General features: G+C 35.9%; 1 protein-coding gene across 3 annotated transcripts in view; it reads left to right on the forward strand.

Annotated features, from left to right (window-relative positions):
• The first annotated feature begins 8,205 nt into the window (after positions 1 to 8,205).
• The window catches only part of LOC121419841 (hormone-sensitive lipase-like), a 96,420-nt gene continuing 78,532 nt past the window's right edge, over positions 8,206 to 26,093 (forward strand). For all 3 annotated transcript variants that reach the window (XM_041614302.1, XM_041614303.1, XM_041614304.1), the window contains exon 1: positions 8,206 to 8,780. In XM_041614302.1, the coding sequence (XP_041470236.1) occupies positions 8,403 to 8,780 (378 nt within the window). In that variant the 5' untranslated portion in view covers positions 8,206 to 8,402. The remainder of the gene's footprint in view (positions 8,781 to 26,093) is intronic.

Below are 26,093 nucleotides of genomic sequence, written 5' to 3' on the forward strand. Positions count from 1 at the left end.
ACTGAATTATATTTCATGTGTAGGGAAATAGCAAACTGAGAGAAATTATATTTGCACGAAGAGCATCAAGACTTCCTTAATGTGAAGAATAGTGCATGTATTTTTTTATATTTTTCTTAATAATAGAATATCTGTGTAATTGTGGAAGGGCTAAGAATAATTCCACCCATTTGCGTTTAATAATTTATTTATTCAAGCAAAATAATGCTAAGCAATAACAAATAGGTAATTCAGGAGTGAATACTTTTCACTTTTAAAAAATTTTGACACTCTTAAGGAAAAACAAATCTGTCTAATTATTGGGAGTGGTGAAATTTTTTTCCACCCAATTGCATTCATCATTGGTTTAGAATTCACTCTGTCTTAATATTGGATACTGAAAACATACATTCTCAGGGAGGGGAATATTTTCTATTATAAACCTGATTTGACTTTCTAAAGGAGCAGAGCTATGTAATATTAGGAGGTAATATAATGTTACTGTCCATTTGCATCAGTAATTTGTGTTTAAGTTAGGGGAAGCGGAAATTAGAGATATAAAATCTGATAAAACTTGGATGTGGTTTTTGTCCTATTAGAGAGTTTGTTCAATAAGCTTTTTAAAGGTATACTTAATTTTCTCCTTTTTCATTGCCGGTATTTAGTTGAATTTTCTGTTCAGAGACTGAGTGTTACAAGCAGGGTGTGGACTTCACATGTATTTAGAAAATAAATTATATAAAAAAAATTTTCTTGAAGACATTGCATATTTATATTTGCATAAGGTTTGTAGATACTTTTCTTGTAGCATTCATATTCATAAGATGCATATACAAACATATGTAATTTAGGCAAAAAAAAATTGACTTGGTTGTCATGAGGGCAAAATTTTGGGGCAACTTTAGAAAAGATGGTCACCTCAAAGCATTCCATTTTGCAAATTTTAGGGGGTGATTTTGGATGAAATAAGGGCAAAATCTTGGGGCAACTTTAGAAAAGATGGTCGCCTCAAAGCATTCCATTTTGCAAATTTTAGGGGGAGATTTTGGTTGTCTTGATGGCAAAATCTTGGGCCTACTTTAGATAAGATGGTCGCCTCAAAGCATTCCATATTGCAAATTTTAGGGGGAGATTTTGGTTGTCTTGGTGGCAAAATCTTGGGCCTACTTTAGAAAAGATGGTCGCCTCAAAGCATTCCATTTTTCAAATTTTAGGAAGTGATTTTGGCTGTCTTGATGGCAAAATTTTGGGACAACTTTAGAAAAGAAGGATGCCTCAAAGCATTCCATTTTGCAAATTTCAGGGGGGTGATTTTGGCTGTCTTGATGGCAAAATTTTGAGACAACTTTAGAAAAGATGGTCGCCTCAAAGCATTCCATTTTGCAAATTTTTTTGGGGGGATGATTTTGGCTGTCATGGGAGAAAACTTGCCCATTTCCATCATGTATGTTATATGATTTAATGCAGTATAACAAGTAATGAATTGATAGATATCACAGTGTATGTTTGATTTGTTTACAAAATTTATGTTTGAAAAGAGCTCTTGCCAACCTCGCGACCTCGTAAGCTTGTCACAAGTCTTCTGACATATCAGTTGCCTTTGAATGATTTGTCTCAAAGAAGTGATTTCTTCCAAACCTTATTGCCGTAGATTTTTAAAAGTGCAATTTTTAAAATGTTTGTTCTTTCCATAGATTTATGAAGTTGTCATTCTGTAATGTAATTTTAATTGTTGAGGAGCATTCCTACTTAATAGCAGAGTGTTTATCACTTTAGCAGAGTAATGTAGAAATACATATTTTGTATAGTGTATTTTGTACATATCAATAATGAAGAAGATGTATTTTATATATGTAGAAGTACAAAATATATCATTAAGATTTAAGAATCTATACAGGATCAATTCAAATAAATTGAATGTTTTTAAACTAGCTCTTACTATTAGACTTTTCTAAGCTGTTAACAATTTATACAGTTACTGTTAAGTCATGTATATGTGCAGGTGCATGTTCTCAAGGGAGTGCTGTACATAGATTATGGTTTTGGATACATCTTATTAGAGGCTAAAGGGGGCATCGTGGTCTATTGGTTATGTCTCTCATCTTTCAATCTGAAGGACATGGGTTTGATTCCCAGCCAGGGCGTGTTTTCCTTCAGCAAGAAATTTACCCACATTGTGCTGCACTCAACCCAGGTGAAGTGAATTGGGTACCCGGTAGGAAGAAATTCCTTGAATGCAAGAGCACCTGTTGGCAGCAAGGCTATGGCCAGGGTAATGAAGCAGCGCTTTGTATCCTCATGCAAAAAAGGGCTTTAAAAGCCATTGTTATTAAACACATTTCATTCTCAAATTTTACCAATTGAAATTCTAATGAATTTAACTTCAATGATTCATCACTTTCTTGGGCCAGTTATTTCAACCAGCATATGATCAATCTTTCAGTGAATTGAACCCTAAAAATCTTCCTGCTTCCATGCAAGTACCTACAGATATTGTACATTGGGATTAGAATGCTACATAGTAAATAATGTAAACTTCTATTCATAATGATTTGTGCCTTGTCAGATAGTGCCTATAAACACTGTGCAGGTGCTTTATCTGAAAGTGATATTTACCTTCTTTGAGTGCTTTAAAAGGAGGTTTCAGTTTTTAATACATTTGATAAGAAGAGACCAAAGACTGGAGACATTCTGTTGAAATGTTAACAATTCATTCATTGCTTTTGGACTGTTTTTTAACCAGCATTTGCTCAATCTTTCACTGAATTGAACCCTAGAAATCATTTTGCTTCCATGCAAAGAACCTGCAGATATTGTATGTTAAAGGTGAATTTCACCCTGACAAAAGTTTATTGTAAAACTATAGCAGAAAAAAATAATTTGAAAATATTGCAGAAGGTTTGAGAAGTATACATCAAAGAACTAAAAAGTTATTAGAAATTAAATTACCGGTATTTGATTTTTGAATCAATGAAATGTCATTTTCTCTAAAAATTGAAATAGGTTTTTACTGTACCTTTTGTCTATCGATGGACAAATCACTTCACACCTAATCATGAATAGGAAAAAAAATAAGTCATCAGGAACCATTTGAAAAAATGAAATTCATGCATTTTATACTACATTTATACATATGGGGCAGCTGCTCGTTTATGTCGTCACAATTTGTCTAAAAGTTAATATTCTAATAATCTTTAATAGATTTTCCTCAAACCTTCAATATTTTTTGTTGTTTTTTCTGCTATTTTTACAACAAACTTTTCTTTAGGGTGAATTCCCCCTTTAAGAATCTGACTCGTAATGTTGTGCCTTCACAGATAGTGCCTAATACAGATCTGGTGCCTTACACGTATATCCAAGAGATAATATTGTCTTCTCATTCGTATTTTATGTTGAGATATATATTTATATCGTACTCTCTCAGTGAGCAACTTGGTGTTTTCTTTCCCTGTTGTAGCCTTTGAAAACATGCTAGAAAAAAGTAAATTTGTCCTGTTAGTTTTCTACATAGACTTTACGTGACACGGCTACAAAAGGGCTGCAAAACGATAGATTTTGTTCATTTTGCACAGCTTTGCTCACTGTGTCTTGTTTATCGATTCTTGCATTTCATAATCAATGCATGCAGGTTGCACACTTAATGATCCTGTACCAAAGCTAGCACTAGTCTTGTTGCATCCGCTTTCGAACACTGCTCTCAATCTCTTACATTTCGAGGTGGAATCAATGTAAATCTAGGTACTTGCGTTTTCCCTCTTGATGTATAATATTCTTACATTTAAGCTACTGAAAGTTACGTGGTCACACAAGTAAATGGCATGAGCTACTTCTAGAACTTTTGGTTACTGTCGATAGTAGGAATTAAATATCTCTTGAATTTTTCAATTCTCACTTGGAATGCATGCTCTCCAAGGAAAAGTTGTCAACCCATAAGTAATAGTAGGCCTCTTATGATCATGAACATTAGTGACATGTACAAATTGTGCTAGCATGCTAGCTTTTTTTTTTATGAGTTGTATATGTACATTTTCTCAAAGACATTTGTGATTAAAAATATTATTAGAAAATATCAGTACTGCATTACAATTATATGAAATCATTTGACACTTTTCCAAAGTTTACATGTAATAATAGTATCATCTTACAATCACTTTTCAGTATGAAATAATGAGTTCTACTTAAGTTATGTTCTACTCAAATTAATCTGTTTTGTAGTATTTGTTGGTGTTTTGAATGGAAAATGTATTTGAATTATTGTTTTGTGTGTAATGTCATTACTTCCATTTTTTATTCTTTAATGTGTTTCATTGAAATCAAAAAGTGACTTCATTTTTATCATTCATTCGTCTGTTCACCCTTCCAAGTAAACAATTGATTGAGTTGTTTTCTATGTACAGTCTTTCGTTTATGTAACATATCTGAGCCTTTGAGATTTATTTTGTTTTCATTTGTGTGTACGGATTCTTAATTTCATTATTTGTTGTACTGTATGTTTCTAGCTTTAAAATTTTACTAGCTGGAGGTCAATCTATTCCTTGTTTAACTCATACTATAGAGATATATTTCAGATTTGGTGTGGTTTGTGCAGTATTTTCAGAACTCAAACACACCCCTCCCCCCCACAAAAATGGAAGCATTTCCTGGAACCTTCATTTTTTTTAAATCAAAATCAAACTGTAATACAGCGAGCCTTAACGTAGGCCTGTTAATGAAAGACAAGGAATTTAAGACTTCTTTTTTTTTCACCAAATCACTTTGCAGATTTATCATAGGGTCTATGGTGGCCTTAAAGATGAAAATATGTGTTAAAATCTTATCACTAAAATTTATTATTCTGCTTCTCTCATTATATCCTCTCTATCAGAATGGTTAGATTTCACTTAATATATGTTTATTTAGAGATTATATTAAAATGTGCAATGATAGAGTATTATTTCACTGAATTAAGAAAATAAAATAAATATTTTATCATCGGTACTTGTTTTACTTATGTTATCAATGTGTTTTTATGGTAAAATGTATGGGTGGTGTTCACTCGGGTGTAGTATCATTGCTGGGGCATGAGAGAAGCCAATTTTTCTTCTCTTTTTACTTGCATGAAAAAAAAATAATAAAAAAAAAGGGGTTATAAAAAAGGAAGAAAGAGGGGAGAAGTGTATCAAAAAGATAGGTCTGGGCCAGGGGGGGAAACATACACCGGGGAGAGTGGGGCTAAGGGCGATTTTGCCTCCAAAATGCTCAAAAAGAGCCCTGGAAAATAAAAAGCAGACCTGATTTTTTTTTACCAGCAAAAAAGGTCCTTAAGAGGAGTATATGTACCCTTTCTGCCCCACCCCCTTCCCCTTGATCTGTGTGTTGGGGGGGGCAGGGAGTAAAGATTTCGCACACATCGTGTCTTTATCTAAATATGAGAATAACCTGACATATTTGAGGAATATGAATATCATTTCAACAGAACTTCTATTGTCTCCCCCTCTAAAGTTATTTCTTAAAATTTATCATTTTCATTGGTATCATGAACTAGCTAAAATAATGTAAAACCCGATGCCATTGACTGACATAAGACCGTGATAATATTTGCAAGATAGAAGGAGATTCAAAGAGAGATGGGAGATATATGTTTAAAGGACAAGTCCACCCCAAAAAATGATTTGAATAAAAATCTAACAAGCATAACATTGGAAATTTCATTTAAACCTTGGAAATTTCATCAAAATGGATGTAAAATAAGAAAGTTATATGACATTTCAAAAGTTTCGCTTAATTTAAAAAAAAAACAGTTATATGAGAGAGATGGGCGATACATTTTTAAAGGACAAGTCCACCCCAACGAAAAATTGATTGGAATAAATAACGAAAAAATCTATCAAGCATGCATAACATTAGAAGTTTCATTAAAATCGGATGTAAAATAAGAAAGTTTTGACATGTCATCCACTCACTATTTATTTTGTATTTCATTATATGAAATATTCAACTTTTCTCCTCAACTTTTCTCCTCAAGTGAAACAACGATTAATTCCTCCTTAAAAATTTGGAATTGATTTTGATATATGGTTCAGTCAAGTGAAATCTTAAAAAATGAAATAATGTATATTTCAAACAATAAAAAACAAAAGTTTAGTGAGGGACATCATCGACTGTCACTGGGAAGTGCATAATCACTGTCTTGTGAAAAATAAGCAAAACTTTAAAATGTCATAACTTTTTTACATCCGATTTTGATGAAACTTTCAGCGGTATATGCTATTTTTTTCTCTATTAGTCAAATCAACATTTTTTCTCGTGGAATTGACCTTTAACTTAAGTGACTGTAATGAAAACAGGGCAGCACTTCAAGGGTCTTGGGCGAGTGCCCTCCCCCCCCCCCCCCCATTAAAAAGTGAGGACTGGAGGAAGAAATAGAAGAAAGAAAAGGAGAGAGAGAGAGATCGGAGTTATCTATTATACAGAATAACTACCCCTTAAAAGAAATGATGTCATCTGCATGAAAGAGGGGGAAGAGCCTCAGTGAGGAGGGGGAAGAAGGAGAAAATGTGGACGAAGAGGCCAGAGAAAGAAGCAGAAGAGGAGGAGAGGATCAGGAGGAAGAAGAAATGGAGGAGAAGATAAAAGAGGAAGGCGAAGAGGAGGTATAAGAAGAAGAGGAGAGGAGGAAGAAGAAGAAAAGGAAGATCGAAGAGACAGAAAAGAAAGACTGATGATCCGGGAAAATCAACTTCACTAACAAAAAAATTGGGCTCGCCGCTTTGCAGTTGCATAATTTAATTGACATAGCTAGCCTATTATCATGTATGAGAATTTCAGGTCTGCATATATTTGCATTTATTATGTTATGAGTTGCGCATACTGTTTTCAAGTCAACACACCAAAAAAAGTTTTAGTTATACAGCATTATTCTGAAAGTTCAGATCCATTCCGACAAAAAATGGATTTGAATTTGAAAAAATCAAGCAAAGCATTTTCATATATACTGCTGAAAAGTTCATCGAAATCCGATGTATCTTTTTTTTTAAAGTAATATTTAGATTCAATTATTTTCAGGTAGTGCACAACATTTTGCAAACTCTATTTGAGGATGTCACTCAATCACTTTCTTTTTGCCTTTTTATTTTATAGATTATAGGCCTATTTCATTGTTTGCCGATTTGATAATAAGGAAGCATTATCACGAATCACTGTAATATAGATCGCAACAATGACAATAAAAAACTAAAGGTAGATCAGTCACATTGTTTCTCAGTTTAATGAAGAAGACATGAAGAAAATAAAAGTGAGTGACGTCATCCGTTCCATTATTTGCATAATTTACTCAGGATGGGCAAATTAATGCTTGGTGAAATGAAGTAAAATTTTATTTAATCTTTCATCAAATTTTGAGTATCAGCGGCTAACTTTAGTTTGATTTTTTTTAATCTTCATTTAAATCCCGGCCTCTCTTTGGCTGGTGAGCAAGCAATCCATGTATTTAATGAGCTGAATTAAGTTGGATTAGATTTGTACACAAAATTAATGTACATAATTTTCTTCGGGTAAAATGATGCATAGTCTTTTTTCGGGGGGGGGGGTGCTTGATCAAAAGAAAGAAAAAAATGCTCGCGCTTCATGCTCGTATTATTTGTCTAGTGACATGTGTAGGCCTAATACATTGTTCATGAATAAATTCATACAAACAGTTCATCTGGTAATGTACCCTTTTGCAGGTCAGAAAAGAGAGAGAAAAATACAGGTAATGATAGTAGATCCTCAAACTTTCATCTATTTCCCCCTCGGCCTAAACTTCGGGTTTTGGCTCTTCAAGCAGGGAGCTAATCGGTTGGGGAAATGTTGTTTTCTTCCTCCGGCCCTGTCATTTGGGCTGTTATTGGACAATGCTGCGCATTTCACTTTTTTAATGAGACACCAAAATTTGGGTAAGATTAATATGATAATGGGATCCGCCGCCGCGGTTGTTTGCACCCATGATTTTTATCCCAATTAATAATTGGCATGCAAGGGATCGTCGGGTGTAAATGAAACTGATACGATATCACTTCCGGATTGTATCCCATTCATTTTGTACGGTGAACTCAACCAGTGGCATTTAGTTCCACGTCGCGAGCCAACTCAAGCATAGCAGCGGCATTGATACCCGCGCGGCGCCGTAACTCCCCGGGACCGGTACGGTGGGAAGATCTCGCATCCGTACTGTTCGAAGCCATATATCCGACTGGATTAACGTTCTGATGGCTTCATTTCAGCGGCAGAGTTCCGCTATTTCAAACGCTTCATGTTCATCTGTCAGAGAAAATTCTGTGAATGTATCGATAGCAGCACTCAGGCATCTTATAATAAACAATATTGAATATTTTCAGAAGCTTCGAAGCGCTACAGGGGAGCGATTTTACACCCTGTTTTGTGTGCTTGAACAAGAAACTGATGCAATGCGACCGACCGTGGAAGCGCTTGAAAGAATAGCACACAATTTCGATTTTGACCCCAAGGTACCGGGAAATGGATACCGCAGTTTAGTGCAAGTTGTAGATGCCTGTGTTGATAAACTTCTAAAAGTTGTGGATAGTATATCACGAACTCGTGAAAGTCTCTTATTTCGAAGCAATTTCCACATCAAGGAGTTGGAGTCGTACGGGAAGGTGCTGGGTCAGCTGCGGGTGATCCTCGGGTACGCTCAGAAGCTGGTCGCCTACTCGGAGGCGGGCAATTTGTTCCCAAGCAATAATGAACAATTTCCAGAGAATGTTATGCTTGAGATTCAAGCCTTGGATCGAGAATGTTTTTATGGTAGATGTCTCGGATTTCAGGTAAGCAAGATGATATTTTGTCATATTTGTAGAATAATTGTAGGCACCTCCTTTTTTTGCTTAGTTAGATTATTTATAGAATGTCAAAATAAATAACATTAAAAATTTAAATAACTTGTCATAATATTAATCGTTGTGGAATTAAATAACAAGCTACTAGTACTAGCTAGACGAGAGTCTAGATACTCTAGACTTTATGAAAGAGGGGGGGGGGGGGTAGTCTTGAGGACGCAATGATGATGATTTTTTTAGATATGTCATACATATTTCTTCATCATTGGACATTGACGTCTTGACACTCTCCATAGTGCCTTCAGCGAAGGACCAAAACAAAGATGGATTCCCCCAAAAAATCCATCCTTTTAAACCGAAGTCAAGAGCATTCATTTAATTTTATTAATTCTTACACCTTCCTATGCCTAATGCGTAGGAAGGTTTTAAATATTACTATTTAAAAATGTAAAAAAATGAAGATTTCTTACCTAACTGATGCCGCGTAGACCCCTCGTTCCACATGTAAACAACGGAAATACAATAGCGTCGACCCTTGAACCGCTTATGTATGACGTACTTCCGGAAAGCAATGCCGTCTTAACGAACAATTTAGAGATAAAAAATCTTATTTAACAAATATTAAAATTTATTTTGTGATCATAAATAATTTATATATATTGATATGAATTATTTATGATCACGAATATAAATTTAAGAATAAAATATGCAGATTTATTCGTGAAAAACATTTGCATATTTAACACCCAATTTCACTTCATATTTTCTTCTTTTTTGCAGATGTCATCTTTGAAATAAATGTTTCCACAAAGAAAAATTTTCCATATGTATTTGTTTGTTTTTAGAATTTCTTAATCTTAAGTATTTCTTTGTTCATCTTTTGTTTTTCATTGTTTTTTTAATGGAAATTATTACAGACCATTTACATGTAACAACTAAATTAAACCCTAATAAAGCAGACCCATTTGAATACCGAGGATATTATTTGGGTGTGGAAACGACCCTCAACGAACAACAACAACATTTAGAATGAAATATAATCACCCTTTTATGAATTTAATCTCCCATAGACTTTGTACACAAAGGATAAAAATTAGCCATTTTTGACACATTGTGGCAAGGTATCTTGTAAAAATTCATGTGTCGTCAGGATGCTATACCTGTACAAGTTTACATGTATGTCACAAATTTTGTCTCAAAAGTTGCGCGAGACCAAAAAAAAGTCATGAAATTTTGTGGCTCTTTCTTTTTGCGTTTCGGAAATATCGCGCGAAGTGTCAAGGGGAGGGGGTCATCATGGCCCCCTAGTCCTTTTAAGGGTAAAGGGGGTGATACCAGATCTGAGACAGGTGTCTTATTAACTGATTTTTGTTATTCAACTCGCCATTTCAACTTTAATGATTGTTGGTCACAACGGGAACTCGGGAAGACCAGCCAAATGAATTTCTTGGGAATAAAATCAAGATCGATGTACACTTTATAAAACTACATGTATAAAGAAAAGTTAGATCCAGCTACAAATCGTAGGTAAATATTTAACAATCATTGAGCCTCTTATTCAGATACACGTAGGTCCACTCTTTTTTTTAAATTGGCATTACTGAGTTGTGTGCCTGTATGTTGTCAATGCTACTTTGGGGAAGTTTAAATGCAGAGCCACAGCAGAGGTTCGAGTTTTGAGCCCAGGTCCTGGGTCATGTCTGTCTTTTGTATGGTGATGTAATAATTTGATAAAGTGTGGTCCAAGCATGCATGAACTTCCTTGCAAGTGGGAATACCTGTTAATGTTAGCGTCTTGTTCCCAATACTTATTCAAGATGATGCTGGGGCTCTATAATACTTGTTAAAGGATACCTTTACAGTTCGTCAATAAGGTGCTTTTGAAACCCCCATGGACTGGCATAATGTCCACTGGTCAGTGGAAGTGCCCTCAGAGAAGAGAGAGGGAAGGGGGAGAGACTTCGGGAGAGGGCAGAAGAAAAAGGGGGAGTGAGAGACAGAGAGAAAGAAGAAGAGATAGGGGAAGAAAAGAGGAGAGAGAGAGATCACCATGCAATGGTACATGGTAGTAAAAGATAATGCCCAGCCACATGATGTATGGTGTACTGTAGATTGTACATCATTTTACAATGTGTACGCACATGTAGGCCTATATTATACATGTAGGTAAATTTTATTGGATTCAGGAAATTGTATTAAACTCTGGCAAAGATTTTGCATTGATACATTAATTCAATCTTCCTGCCAGCCTACTTAGCTTTATGACTTATTAGATTACAATCATTGCCATGGCAACATGTAAACCTATCCCGGGCTAATAGTCTGCAAGCACAGGTTACTTGACACGTAACAAATGGTTTTGTTTTCAATTGGTCTAAATGGCAATTTGTCCAATTAACAACTCGTCTACTATCATTTGGTCCACCATCAGTTCGTCCACTATCCATATAGCCATTTCGTCCACTCATTATCTAATAGCCAGTTGGTGCAATAGCCATTCAGTCCATATACCATTTGGTCTAAATTGACTCTGTGCTAATTGGGCAAAATGAATGAAAATAAAATGGGTATTAGACCAACTGGTTATGAGACGAAATGGTCTTTAATAGACAAACTGGTGGTTAGACGAAGCAATGATTCAGGACCAAACGGTTATTGGACCAAATGGTTGTTAGACAAGATATTGATGGACAGAATGGCATTAGACTAAAATGAAGGTACATACGTGTAGACCATGCGATGAGTAGACGAGTTGGCAGTAGACGAATTGGCAATTTACCTTACCAATTCCAAACTCTTTGTAAAGGCGATATTGGTTCTCCAAACTCTGAATTGGAAATTTACCTTATCCAATTTCATGTACATGTAGTACTCCAAACTCTTTGTATTAAAGGCAGCCTCGGTACAAAGTAAATTCAGTCTCACTACTAGTAAAGAATCTCCATGATGCACTCTGTAAATTTTGAAGACCAGAGGTCTGTGTATGCAGACTACATGTAGGCTAATATGACCTGCATTAAATAAAGTTTCTCAGGCCTTGTTTATGCTTCCACTTTTCAGGCCAGAATCAGCGTTTCCAAACATGATTAGTCCAAAACACGGTTGCGTCCATGCTTAGTTTCATTTAAACGCTGTTTCAAAACGCCGATCGTAAACTCACAAAAAATGTGCGTTTGTAAACGTTGTTTGACCAGAATCAAGCTTTCTTGGGAAGTATAAAAAGAACCACGATCGTAAACGTGTTTAAATGACGTCATTTGGTGCATGCTTCCGGTGAGATGAAAATCTGCGGGCAAATGCAGTCGCAGTGCTCCATGTTATCTCCACGAAATAACAACACTAAAAAAAAAAAACTTTCAAAAAAAGGCGCGCCCAATTTGAACTCGCTTTCATGCTCAATGAAAATTACGATGTGAAGCCAGCTGGAGATTGTGATTTCGCCTCTGAAAAGTTAAGCATAAACAGCACTCCAAGAACCACGTTAACGATCGGCGTTTTGAATCAACGTTTGCAAACGCTGATTCTGTCCTCGCAATGGAAGCATAAACACACCCTCAGTCTATCCCATCGATTTGCTTACACTCTTATCATGTAAATGAACATGAATTTTATGAAGGGGAAGGGGGTGGTGATGTTGAAAAATGATCTGAAGTTCTGAACAAATTATTCTTCATCACTATGATATGCCCATTGGCTATTTTCAAATATTGTGTAACATGTAAACATTTCTTGTACATATATCCAGATTTGCAAAGTTTTTGCCAACAAACTATGAGGGTTCAAGCCGCATGTTAGTCGTGAGATAACTACATGTACATGCACAGCAGGGCAAATTTGCACGCACACAAGTGAACATACATGTATGATCAGTTGATTTCCATAATTACAAATAGCTTTGTGACCCCCTCCCCTCCTGGTTACATACAGATTTTAATTGCATGGAATTGAAAATGGACGACAAAAGCCCAATTCACCTTGGTAATGGGGATTGAATAGTTCCATTGATTGCCTTTCTTTCTATAAGTAACACAGGAAATTAAAAGGTTTAGAAGAGCGTGTGTCTGTAGTAGGGTAGGAAGATAGGAGCTTGATCATAATATACTGTCTGAGTCATCAATATTCATCATAATGTAGTCATCTCTAATTGCTTTAGGTGCTTTCCTATTTAAGTTTATTTCACTATGTACAGTCATATTTTGTTGCTGTTTTTACTATTACTGTTATGGTACCGTTGAGGCCAAAAGTTTACATACACCCATGTGCCCATATTCTGATGTCTGGTTTAATAAGACCATGGTCGAAGTCTATGCTGAAATTATGGGAAGCCAAAAGTGTCAAAATTTCTATTATACGTTGTATGTTTCTTATGTTTACTGTGCTCTTTCCTGATTCATCGATGGTGAAGACAATCATCTATTTATACTTCCTAGACAATTATGAATGATTTGAGAGCCAAATGAGCTGAAATATAATATCTCTGTTGATAGTGATTTATGTAACAATTGGCTATCCATACTTAATCCGCAACTTGAAACCTGAGTTTAATAAAGTTAAAACTGACTTCAGAATATGGGCCATGGAATTCAGTGAAATTTGTTCGCTTGCCAAACATCGTAAAATTTACTATATCTTCAGAAATTTATATAAATACCACCATGACGAATTTGGTATCAAATGAAAAGAGCGTATTAAGCTCTTGCACATGATTGGGATGCTGTTACGAGCAAAGTATATTTCAGATATGGAAGTTTCTTTGAAGAAAAATAATAATACCCATGCCAAATGTATTCTATTGTTATAATATTTTCAACATCATTTCATAGAAAATTTAGAAATATGTAAATGTCAAATCTATGATTTATATTGCATTTTCTTTCATGATATTTCACCAATGAACAAAAAAGTGTAATCTGAAATTTTTGTGTTGAGAAGTACGTAACTAGCACAAATGTGGAATGTTTTTGTTAAGTTTTTATTTTTCATTCGTCTAAAATATGAAGATTCTTTGGGGAAAAATGACACCTAAATATTTTTCAGCTCCTGGTGACAAAGCAATGTGATGAAGGAGCATGGCATGCTCATTTGTTAACCGGGCATGGTAGCTCAGCGGTAGAGTGTCCGCATCATGAACGGGAGGTCGTGGGTTTGATCCTCGGCCGAGTCATACCAAAGACTTGTAAAAATGGGACCTTGCTAGGCGCTCAGCATTTAGATTGGAGAAGGGTAATAATAACATGTTATGTTATGCAGGGCCCGCTGGTATAGCAGTTTCCTAACTGAAGTGGCTACCCTGGATATTATTATTATTATTATATCAAATTTGTAGATCAGGATTTTCCAGATGAAATTGTAAGAAAAAAAATGTAAGAACATCATGTGGAATAGGAGTTTAATAATTAACGGCAGTGAGCATGTTGGCTTCATCATTGCTTCATGAATACTATTTTGCACACTTTATTCCAATTTGCCATTTTGTGTTGTTGTGTTGGACTACATGTACATGCAGAGAGCTTTTAAAGTGATTGGTTAACATTGGTTTGACTTTTAAAAAATCTGAGCTAGAAGGTCACACTTGTCACCTGTGTCTGTGATATGTTACAAAAATGAAGCCCAGCAAAAAATTGCGTTTGAAAATAATTATTTAATGCTTCAAAAATTGAAATATAAAGTGACCGGAAACACCATCTTAATTTCATCCCATACACTTATGTGTACTATTTAGGTGTCTATAAGACACCTATTTAGAAAATCGGGGTTTGCCTTGTAGCTTAGCTTTTCATTCTCAATAATGGTTGTTTTCAGGGTTTATTAGTTCTAATACATGCACTTGTACACATGTTTCATCTTGGTTTGAGAATTTTTTAAATCGGCTGCTCACAAAGTTAAGCAATACCTTTAATAGTGCTTGTATGCAAGAAAGAAAGTGAGAGTTCTATTTTTATGCTGTATATTTATATATAATAGGAAGTTTAACGATAATCTGTAGTTGTACTTAACATCTTAAGTTACATACATGTACATATCTAGATCTAAGATAAAATGTTAAGTGATTGCCAAGCTATGGTAGATACATGTATCTGAATATAAACGGTCCAAGACCAATTTTTGGCGAAATTGAGTTAAATATGGGAAATTGTTCCTTGTACAATGACTCATCTTGTGTATAAATGATTTATCTGAAATCATCTTGGAAATGCCTTTAATAAATAAAGGAGGAAATCTCGAGGAAGGCCCGATGCCCTAAGCAATAATTATACATTGTCCCACGTGCGCTTATCTGTGTTGGGGATTTTCGGTGTGAACATTTTTCAGCGTAGATTTCAAGATTTCACAAAGTCCAGTTAATGTAACTGTACCAGATCTAGATCCTCGATGATATACTGGCAATTATGCCTTGTTTTACAGACTTTCTCATGAAATCAGTGTTAACTGCAACTACTGGAATTTCTCTTTAAATGAAAGTCAGAATGACCCAAGTCCATATGATTCTAAAAACGACCCAATTCCACCAGACAAAAGGCCCCACCCACAAGTAACGTGAATATATTTAATGTTCATAAAAAAATGTGCACTTAAATTTGTTTTATGATGTTCTCTTGGTCATGTGGCCCAAAATACTGTAATTACCCACATTTAAAAATCAGTTTTCCAGTTTTATCAATTTTCTTGAAATAACCTCCTATGGACTTGGTCTTACATATTAATTTACTCTTTCTATTGCATGTACATGTATGTATTGGTCCGACAGCTCTCTATTTTAATATCAAAATATGCACAGATGGGGATTTTTAATAATTAACTTGAATGGCCACTCAAGGATGTATGTATAGCTCAAAGAAGAATAATCAGTAAAGGAGAAGCAACCAAGGATATCAAATTTTATTCATCAATAATAGAAAGTTTTGAAACTTCAATTTCAGTACCGTGATAGTATGATGCTGATAGAGAGGATGAAATTACCGAAAAAAATACAAGACTTTCTAATTTAATTTGCATGTTTATAGTCTGCACTGAATACCTAGGACGTATATGTAGCTACATATACCCTTTTTACACAGGCTAAAATTTCCTTAACCCCGTACTATAGGTGGGGCTAAATGGCAATTTAGCCCCACCTACATGTATAGTACGGGGTTAAGCGTAGCCCACTTCCTTTTTAGAGAGCATTTTTGCAAAGTGGGCTAACCCCACCTATAGTACGGGATTATTTGGCCCTGCAAAAAAAAGAGAAAATTGCGGTGCTAAGAGCAATAGTACGGGGTTAAGATCGCATGTGTAAAACGAAAGTGGGCTAAGCTTAACCCCGTACTATAGGTGGGGCTAAATGGCAATTTGGCCCCACCTATAGTACGGGGTTAAGGAAATTGTAGCGTGTATAAAAAGTGTAGGAGTGAAGTACTTGTACTACGAATGATCGACAAATCCACTAGTCCGGGGTTAGCGAGTTTCGTGTGTGAAAAGCAAGCATTCCTTATCCGGGGTTAGCAATAACAATTTGGCATGTGTGAAAAGGAAAAAAATAGTACGGGGTTAGCGATAGTCCGGGGTTAAGAAAATCCTGTGTAAAAAGGGCAATACAGTATACAGGGGTGTGAGAGTTCAGATTTTTTTTCGTTTTGATTTTCAGCTGAATTTCAGCTTATATTTGGCTTTCCTCTGTACAAAAAGTATGGGAGCTCTTTCTATTTCAGACTTTTTCAATACTCTTCAACCTTTTTTCAGATCTTTTTATTTGTGACCACTCACACCCCTGAGTATAACTGATTAATATTGTTTTGGAAGTTGCAGTTTTTTTTCCAAAGTTAAACAGATCCTAACACTGTATGTATTATTTTAATATTTTGAATTCATGTACATGTACACTGTATGTGTATGTTTGTAATAAACCTCTGGGAGTGGGGCAGAAGGCATGTTGTCACAGTTATTCAGATATATTTCTGCCCCTCGCAGTCCAGTGGCCAATCTCTATTTCTATAATTCATTCTTTGATATTTTATTTGTTTGTATTTTTAAATGCAATTTTCATTTTACCAAATAAATAATAATAAACTAAATGTACTCTCTACCTTCAAAAACTGAGTGAGAATGCATGAATTCTAAGATTGGATGAAAATGCTGAAATGCACAAAGATTTGAATTTTAAAGGAGAATGAAACCTTTGGAAGAAGATAGCTTGTGTGAAAACAGAAAAATCTAAGAAAAAGACAACGAAAGTTTGAGAAAAATCAGACAAATAATGAGAAAGTTATGAGCATTTGAATATTGCGATCACTAATATCACTAATGCTACAGAGATCCTCAAATTGGCAATGCGACAAAGATGTGTGATGTCACTTGTGAACAACTCTCCCCATTACTTTACAATATATTTTACTTAAATTGCCTCTTTTATCACATCTATCAGTAGATCATGTGTTCTTTCTATAGGAAGGCATGTAATACAGACTTTTAAAAAATACATAATGGATAAAGAGTTTGTATCACCATAAGAAAAAGCAAAAAGAGACATTTAGAGGGTATTTTATAGTCCATCAAAGGGAAAGTTGTTCACATGTGACATCACACATACTTGTCGCATTGCCAATGGGATAATCTCCATAGCATTAGTGATTGCAATATTCAGATACTCATATTAGTTTCTCATTATTTTTCTGATTTTTCTCAAACTTTCTTTGTTCTTATTCTTTGATTTTTCTGTTTCGGCACAAGCCTACTTGTTCCAAAGGTTTCATTCCCCTTTTAATAATACTACTTTAAACTTCTGTACTTCTTTCATGTACATGTACATGTACTTTGTAAACTTGAGTGAGAATGCATGCCTAGGAATGGATGAAAATTGGAAGAAATTGTGAAGGACCTTAATGGATGGTGTCTCCTCGTTTCCAATTTGTAATCAATAATTGGCGTGGAGGTCAGTGAAATTTCCTTGAAGCTACATGTACCATACACCGTGGGGATGCGTAAGGATCAGTTCATCTTCGGTTACGTTCAGACAACCTTTTTCATAAAGTTTCCTTGAAGCTTCATGTACCATACACCGTGGGGATGCGTAAAGATCAGTTCAGCAACGAAGAGGGACATTCATACAACCTTTTTCATGAAGTTTCCTTGAAGCTACCATACACCCCAGGGATGCTTAAAGATCAGTTCATCCTTGGTTACGTTCAGACAACCTTTTTAATAAAGTTAACTTGAAGCTACATGTACCATGCACCAGGAGATGCTATATATCAGTTCATCCTCGGTTACGTTCAGACAACCTTTTTATTATAAAGTTTCCTTGAAGCTACCATGCACCAGGAGATGCTATAGATCAGTTCATCCTCGGTTACGTGCAGACAACCTTTTTTTTATAAAGTTTCCTTGAAGCTACCATGCACCAGGGGATGCTTAAAGATCAGATCATCCTTGGTTACGTTCAGACAACCTTTTTTTGTATAAAGTTTCCTTGAAGCTACCATGCACCAGGGGATGCTAATAGATCAGTTCATCCTTGAATACGTTCAGACAACCTTTTTTTTTATAAAGTTTCCTTGAAGCTACCATGCACCAGGAGATGCTATAGATCAGTTCATCCTCGGTTACGTTCAGACAACCTTTTTATTATAAAGTTTCCTTGAAGCTACCATGCACCAGGGGATGCTTAAGATCAGTTAATCCTTGGTTACGTTCAGACAACCATACTGTCCACAGTCCACCTGCCTTGACTACGTTGTAAAAACACGGACGTCTTTCAAAATGCAAACATTGAATGATAGAAAATTGGAAAGGGTGGAGTACATACATGCAATACCAAATTATAGATGTGAATGCGAATATAAAGTATATCCAGGAGTTTGTGTTCAGAAGCTCTTCCTCGGGGAGGGGAAGAAGTGCTTGCATACAGGTACATGTGCAATGTATGGTTGCAACGGTACATGTACATGTACATTGATGTAAGCCAGAATCGAGTGACTGGCACATTCTGGAACAAAATGCTATGTAAATGTGGAGACATTGTTCTGAGGGACTTACTGGTACATGTATTAAGAGCAGAATGTTATTGATTTTATGAGTAAAAACTGTGTACAAATATTGTGATTTTAATAATCATTTTATAGTTCTAACCGCAATTGCAAAAAATCACCGAGGGCTTACTCTGCTAATTGTCGACTGTGTGATTCGAGCCAAAAGTAAGAAAATTGCTTCAACGCACCCATGGACTCAAAAGTAAGGAATACTTTTGCCTTCATATCGATCATGAGCGCTCGCGCTCGGGATGAATTCCTTGTGATTGACCTAGAAAAATACACCTGTAAAAAGTGTCATTTAGTCTATAAATGCAGACTCCATTTCTGGGAATTTTTATTCATTACAATGACTTTAATTTGAAGCTTTAAATGTTTTTTTTCCTTAAAAGTATTTGTTCTTTTTTTTTATATATAAAGATGAATAATAAGATTCAAAATATTCAAATTGTAAAACCAATGTTGTATTCGGTTTGCTCAGTGATTAATTCTCTATAATACCCTTGACTGTAGCCTGGCCACCTTCCCAGTCAGGTACAAGCATTTCAAGAAACAAATATTCCTGCTAGGTACCATGTACCAGGGGGTCTTTAATAAAGCTGTTTGTAAGTTTAGAGCAACCTCATTTGACTGGTGAACCTTTCTTACATGGTAAAACCATTGCCAATGAACATTCCGGTGTACATGTACATCTAATGCCACAAGAAAGGATCACCAGTCGTTCTTAAAGGGGAAGTTCACCCTGACAAAAAGTTTATTGTAAAAATAGCAGAAAAAATAATAAAAAATATTGCCGAAGGTTTGAGAAAAATTCATCAAATAATTAAAAAGTTATTAGAATTTCAATTATTTCATTTGTGACGTCATATGCGAGCAGCATTCCTACATAGCGAATGGTAAAAAATCAATGAAATGTAATTTTCTCAGAAAATTGAAAATGGTTTTCACTGTAACTTTTGTATATCAATAGACAAATCATTTCACACCCGATCATGAAAAGAAAACAAAATGAAGTCATCAGGAACCATACAAAATTTGAAATTCATACATTTTATATTGCATAACACATGGGGCAGCTGCTCGTTTATGACGTCACAAATCCAAAATTTTGAACTCTAATAACTTTCTTACTCTTTAACGGATTTTCCTCAAACCTTCACCAATATTTTTTATTATTTTTTCTGCTATTTTTACAACAAAGTTTTCTTCAGGGTGAACGTTCCCTTTAAAGTCACTCTTACATGTAACTTTGATACGAACAGCTTTATGAAACACTCCCCTGAGTCTAGTGCAGTACAATGCGATGTTGAAGGAGGGGAAATGATGCCATTGCTGAGATTTGAACCAATAATTCTCTGATTGAAGGATAACGAGCAACCACTACACCATGATGTATCCAAATGTACACAACATTTGTGTACAGTATGCATACATGTGCAATGAACATTTTGTGATCTACGTCGAATCCGGGACAGCCCGACCCGCTATATTCTCGTTGCAAGGAAAGGATTTTGTCTTTACAAAATGTAGAGACAACTCAACAACTCGATCTGCAGGTTGTCCAGGGTTGGCTCCGGATCGGACAACTCGACCACTTGAATTCTTCTTCAAAATTTCATGAAAATTGAGTTTTCTAGTACCCTTGCTTTACTGGAGAAAGGGGGACAAAATTTTTTTGAGGGGGCTCGATATGGTGAATCGCGTAAAATAAATAAGAAGTTGCAAGCGAAAATTTCGATATTTGTATTACAAAATTCCAAGTTTGTGATAGATTTTTACATTATTCAGAAAAAATATCATATTTCACCCTTTTCTCTTTTTTTCTTTGTCATGAAAAATCTGTACGCCCATGCTTTACTTCCCTTGCGACGGGAATATAATCCGATACCGCCGCGCTGGCGAGCTCTGTGTTCAAGGTCTACATATTTTTGAGTTGATTTTTCTGTCTCTTGACATATTTCAATGGCACAGAAATGTCAAAATTACTGTCAAGAATATATTGTAGAAACATAGATTACATGTATGCAGAAAAATACTTTTGAAGCAAAGTTGGAAAACTCATTTCATGAAATTTTGAAGAAGAATTCAAGTGGTCGAGTTGTCCGAATCGGAGCCAACCCTAGAGAACTCGACCGGGTCGGTCGGACTGTCCAGGGTCGGGCTGTCTGGCCCCCAATACCTCAGTCACATATTTCCCTACGGCGCCACAAAAACAGCTGTTTTAACATTTTTTGTACCAGCTACATGTAGGTGGTTTGAATAAATTTGAATAAAACGATTGTTTTCCACTCGACGTACAGCCGACATGGGGAAATGTATATCTGATGAAACCTACTGTATGCAAAATACAGCATGAGGAATTTCCCATGGGTATTGATACCCATCTTCAAATGGTACTAATCTAATCTAGAGAAATTGCAAAAATGGGTCATGGAAAATCATGGAATCCAACAACTCCAGAAGGCAAATGCTTCAAAAGAAATTTACGTAGTAAAATCTGATTTGTGATAATTTTGTATGTTGAAGTGTGCAGGGGAAAACAGTACCACAGATGACCTACATATACATGTACATGTAATCATAGATCCTGATCTGTATCTGAAATTTGTACAATTCAACAGAATACTCTAAGGAGAAAAACAAGTTGATGGGTGGGTGGGCAAAGAAATAATGCAACTTAGATTGAGTTTGGAAGTTCAGGTAATGAGCTTGTTCTGTAGCCTTTGCCATGGTTTTGAGCCCTGGACCATTATAGTCTATGTTCGCCCATCATTACATAGTTCATTCAGATTGTACCCCCCCAAAAAAAAAAAAATCTCTCCCTTCAGGTACCAATGTGAAAGCATTCCTGCACTTCTGCTCTGTACTGCCAAAGAAATAACAAAATTCATCTTCTCTTCACTACCAAGCATCCCTAACTTTCTACTCTACTATACCACCAGAGAAAATTTCTCTCTCCTTGGGTACAAATGTGAATGCATCCCTGAACTTAAGCTCTGTACTGCCAAAGAAACAACAAAATTCATCTTCTCTTCGCTGTCAATCTCAATGCGTCCGCGACGTTCTACTCTACTATGCTACCAAAGAAAATATCTTTCTCCTTGGGTACGAATGTGAATGCATCCCTGAACTCTGTACTGCCAAAGAAATAACATAAGTCATCTTCTCTTTGATACCAATCTGGGGTCCGTTGCAGAAAGAGTTGCGTTTAAATGCAAGTCAAAAAATCAATCGCAAGTCCCAAATGCGCGCTGTTGATTGGTAGAGAATCAAGTTAATCATGATTTTTAGAGTTGCGATTGATTGCAACTCTTTCTGCATGCGTCCCTGACATTCTACTCTGCTATATTCTCAGTCTACCAAAGAGAATTTCTTTCCCCTTGGGTTCCAATGTGAATGCATCCATGAACTTCTGCTCTATAAACCATACCTCCAATTCCAAAGGAAAAACAATCGATAGAACCTTTACGCCTGCCTGGGAGCATGCATTCTGGATAGAATGTGATCTTGGGAGTCATTTTACCTGGTTAGCTTCCGTGCTTTGACCCTGAATACTTAACAGAAAAACCATCTACAGTACAATACTGCCAGTGCCTCTGAGAGAAGTCGAAGATATTCTATTGTTCTATGAAATCATATACAGTATATACATTGGCGGCGGAAGCCAAAAATTTTAGGAGGGGACAACCCAAAAATTTTTGACAAGAAAAAAAAAAATGTTCTCAATCCAAAATTTTTAGGGGGGACATAGGAAAATAAATTGACAAGCCCCCCCCCCCAAAAAAAAGGTCATCATCAACAAATTTAAGGGGGACCGTCCCCCCCCTCCTCAAATTTAGGGGGGGACACGTCCCCCCCGCTTCCGCCGCCTATGAGTATATACCTGGGTTCAGGACATACATTTAACACAATAAGGGTCATTAGTGTTGCGTGAAGTAGTTTGCAATGTCTGCATTGTGGTGAAAATCATAAAGATTCAATAGCAATTGATTGTGGGGCTACTTGTACAAATGATTATAATGATATTGATAATAATATAATATAGGATTTGTATAGCGCACGTATCCACCTTGCTATGTGCTCAATTCGCTCCTATATTACCCCAGCTATAAAGCTAGTCTACTGATTCCAGTGCGCGCAGCTTTTTCAGGAATTACATAATATGGACTTCCTGCCGGTACCTGTTTACCTCACCAGGGTCAAGTGCAGCACAGTGTGGATCAATTTCTTGCTGAAAGAAAACACGCCATGGCTAGGATTCGAACTCACGACCCTCTGTTTGAAAGGCGAGAGTCAGAACCACTAGACCACGACACGCACACGCAATTATCCACAATCATCAACGCAATTAATTTTAGAAGGTATCCCAGACATTGTCATCAATCATAAAACTTCATGTTTTTTTTAGTACGGACCTAATCTTTTTTTAACCAAAAACTAAAATCTGATTTTGACCCTTGAATTTGATAATTGCAGGATTAATTCACGGCTGGAGGAGAGACACATGACCCACCAAGCCAGACATTGATCTTCGCGCTCTTCCTCTTCTATGCATGACTATATGTTACCATGGTAACAGAATGCATACAGACAAGCTGTAACTCTATCCATTGCTGATTGGAAAGATATCCGTTGAATCGATGCAATATAGTGTCTTTGTCATTGTCATTAAAAAGGCATGGCATGCATGTGTATGTAACAGTCAGGCTTTTCATCTGTAACAATATAGGATTGGAATGGCATATGTTTATAAAGTTCTTTTATTAGGCTCGGTGAACGAGCGGCTAATATAAGTGCATTCTTGCAGTGTATTCTTGGGCTCACATATGTATAATCACACAATAGGAGTGTTCGAACCGACTCAAAGTCAGAGAATACCAAGTATTCTCTGATCGTGAAATTTACACAAACCCTGATCTACCCTGATAAAAAAATACCAGGTTTTTTGCCAAATGTTGTGAAAGCAAAATATTTGTAACTCCTGAAAGAAAATCGTCCTACATGCAAGTTGGCTCAGTTGGTAGAACATCCGTCTCACAACCGGGAGATCGATAGTTCAAACCACGGCCGCATCAGACCAAAAGACATTAAAAGAGGGGAGTTGCTGCTACTCTGTTTGGCGTTCAACAATTAAAGGGATAGAGCCTCGTCGATCTGGCGCTGCAGCGGCTTGCTGGGCCCACGATCAATTTGGCAAATTAAATTTTCGGAGTATTTCATTTCTGATGTGTATTTCGAATAATAAAATAAAAAAATAGAAAAGATAAACATACTATAAAAAATGTTCCTGCTACATATAAAGCACATTTTCTTTAAATTGTTAACATGAACTTTCATAGGGATTTTTCCAAGATCACAGGTATTCTCGCATTGTGAAGGCACGTATAGGAACTTTCTCTAGGTGGTTTCAAACCGATTACAGGAATCCCCGAGAATTATGAGAACTTTTTCAGGCTTAGAAATACCTGTTAATTATTTTTGAACTCTGCCCCGAAACATACCTTCCAGGATAAGTTCCTGAAGTTACAAGCATGTGCAGTATGGCCTGATAAAGCAAGGTGGGATATTCAAAATCTCTAGCTCAGCAGCCACCCATGGCGCCCACGCCTAACTACATATAAACGCTGGGCTGCCTAAAAGTTCCCGTAATTTTCTTTCACACTATCTATAAATCCCTACGACCTTGGAAAAATCTCTGCGAAACTTCTCGTAATATTTAGTGAGTATTTTCTTTCAGGGAGATTAATTTTGCAATTTGCTTTCACACTGTCAAAATTACCTGGTATTTACTGATCAAATTTCCCGATCAGAAAATACCTGGAACCGATGAACTTTGAGGCGGTCTGAAACCACCGTCTGTGTCAGAGCTAAATTTAGTCTGTGTTTGTTCAGAAGCATGCTTATTAAAATTCAGTACGATATTTATTCTTTTTGGCCGCAATCAATGAGATTGAATTTATAGAGCATGGTATGTATGTTCTTTATGTAGATTGAGATCAGAGAGCGCAAAAGAGGGGGCGGGGTTAGGGGATTTTATGAACGAATTAACTGTTTATACATATATGTGTATACACAGCAGCATATTTATAAAAAAAATGATGGGGGCTTTGGTTGTGATCCCCCCCCCAAAAAAAAAAGTTTTTACAAGAAATGAATTAGAGCCTATAGACTATTGAATTTGTTATCACAGCAATACTTGTTTGATTTTTTTATTGCTTGAAAAATCCTGATTGAACTTTTTGGCACTATATAACAGTGTATTGTTATTATTATACGTGTATAATGCCATATGATAGACATGTAAAATGCCTATACCTGAGACATTCATACATTTGAAGAATTTCTCTGAGGTTCTTGTCCATATTGTGTGCAAACAGAAACCATTTCTCAATTTATTTTAAAACCTAGATTGTCTTTAATATGTGGAGGTATGTGGGCTGTTATGGCTCCAGACAAAATAAAAAGTAGAGAAAAATTGTTGGCAAACATTCCTCGCCCTCAAGAGGAGGGAACAATCACCATTAGTCAATAGCAGAATATGTAGGGTCATGCTGAGAGGCTTAAAGGTACACATTGTGTATTCGAGTTATTCTTTTTATTACGTTGTCATGGACTCTTTTAATAGTCAGTATTAACGTGTGCATGTAGTTGTGAATAGGAGCATAAAGATATTTTTTATAATCGATTTAATTGTTTTTAACCTACAGGGTGTATCAAGCATTTCTTTAAGCTCCATTCCATTTCATAAATAATTGTTATAATTGCACAATTTCTATTTCTACAAGCAAATCAAATTAAGTAATGTTAGGAGCTTTTAACTGCTATATTACCAATTTGTAATAAAGTTTCTAAGAAACGGGCCCCATATTTTTTCTTTTGAAACACACTTTACCACTTGTCCATGATCCAAATTTGGAACAAATCGCATTTTGCTTATTTTTGAAAATATGAGGTCACATTTCATAAGTTGGGTATGCAAAAAGGGTGGCGTATGAACAATTTTCCACACGGTGCCATGGATAAATTGTTGCTACATCACAGCATCTTGACCAAATTTATTGAGTAATATCTCATTTTGAAGCTACATGTAGGACTATAGGCTAAATATATTACTATGAATTAGATCAATACAATATCAGGAACAAAAACTATAGCACATTAAGTTTGAAGTAAAAGGGGTGGCGGAGCCGGTGGATGCGGTAAATGATAAAATATTAATTAAATCTAATTAACAACTTACTATAATATGTAATATGACTGTTATCCTCATATTTCTGGGCGTTTTAAAGCAGGG

The sequence above is a fragment of the Lytechinus variegatus genome, chromosome 8 (assembly GCF_018143015.1).
Source record: "Lytechinus variegatus isolate NC3 chromosome 8, Lvar_3.0, whole genome shotgun sequence".
NCBI lineage: Eukaryota > Metazoa > Echinodermata > Echinoidea > Temnopleuroida > Toxopneustidae > Lytechinus > Lytechinus variegatus.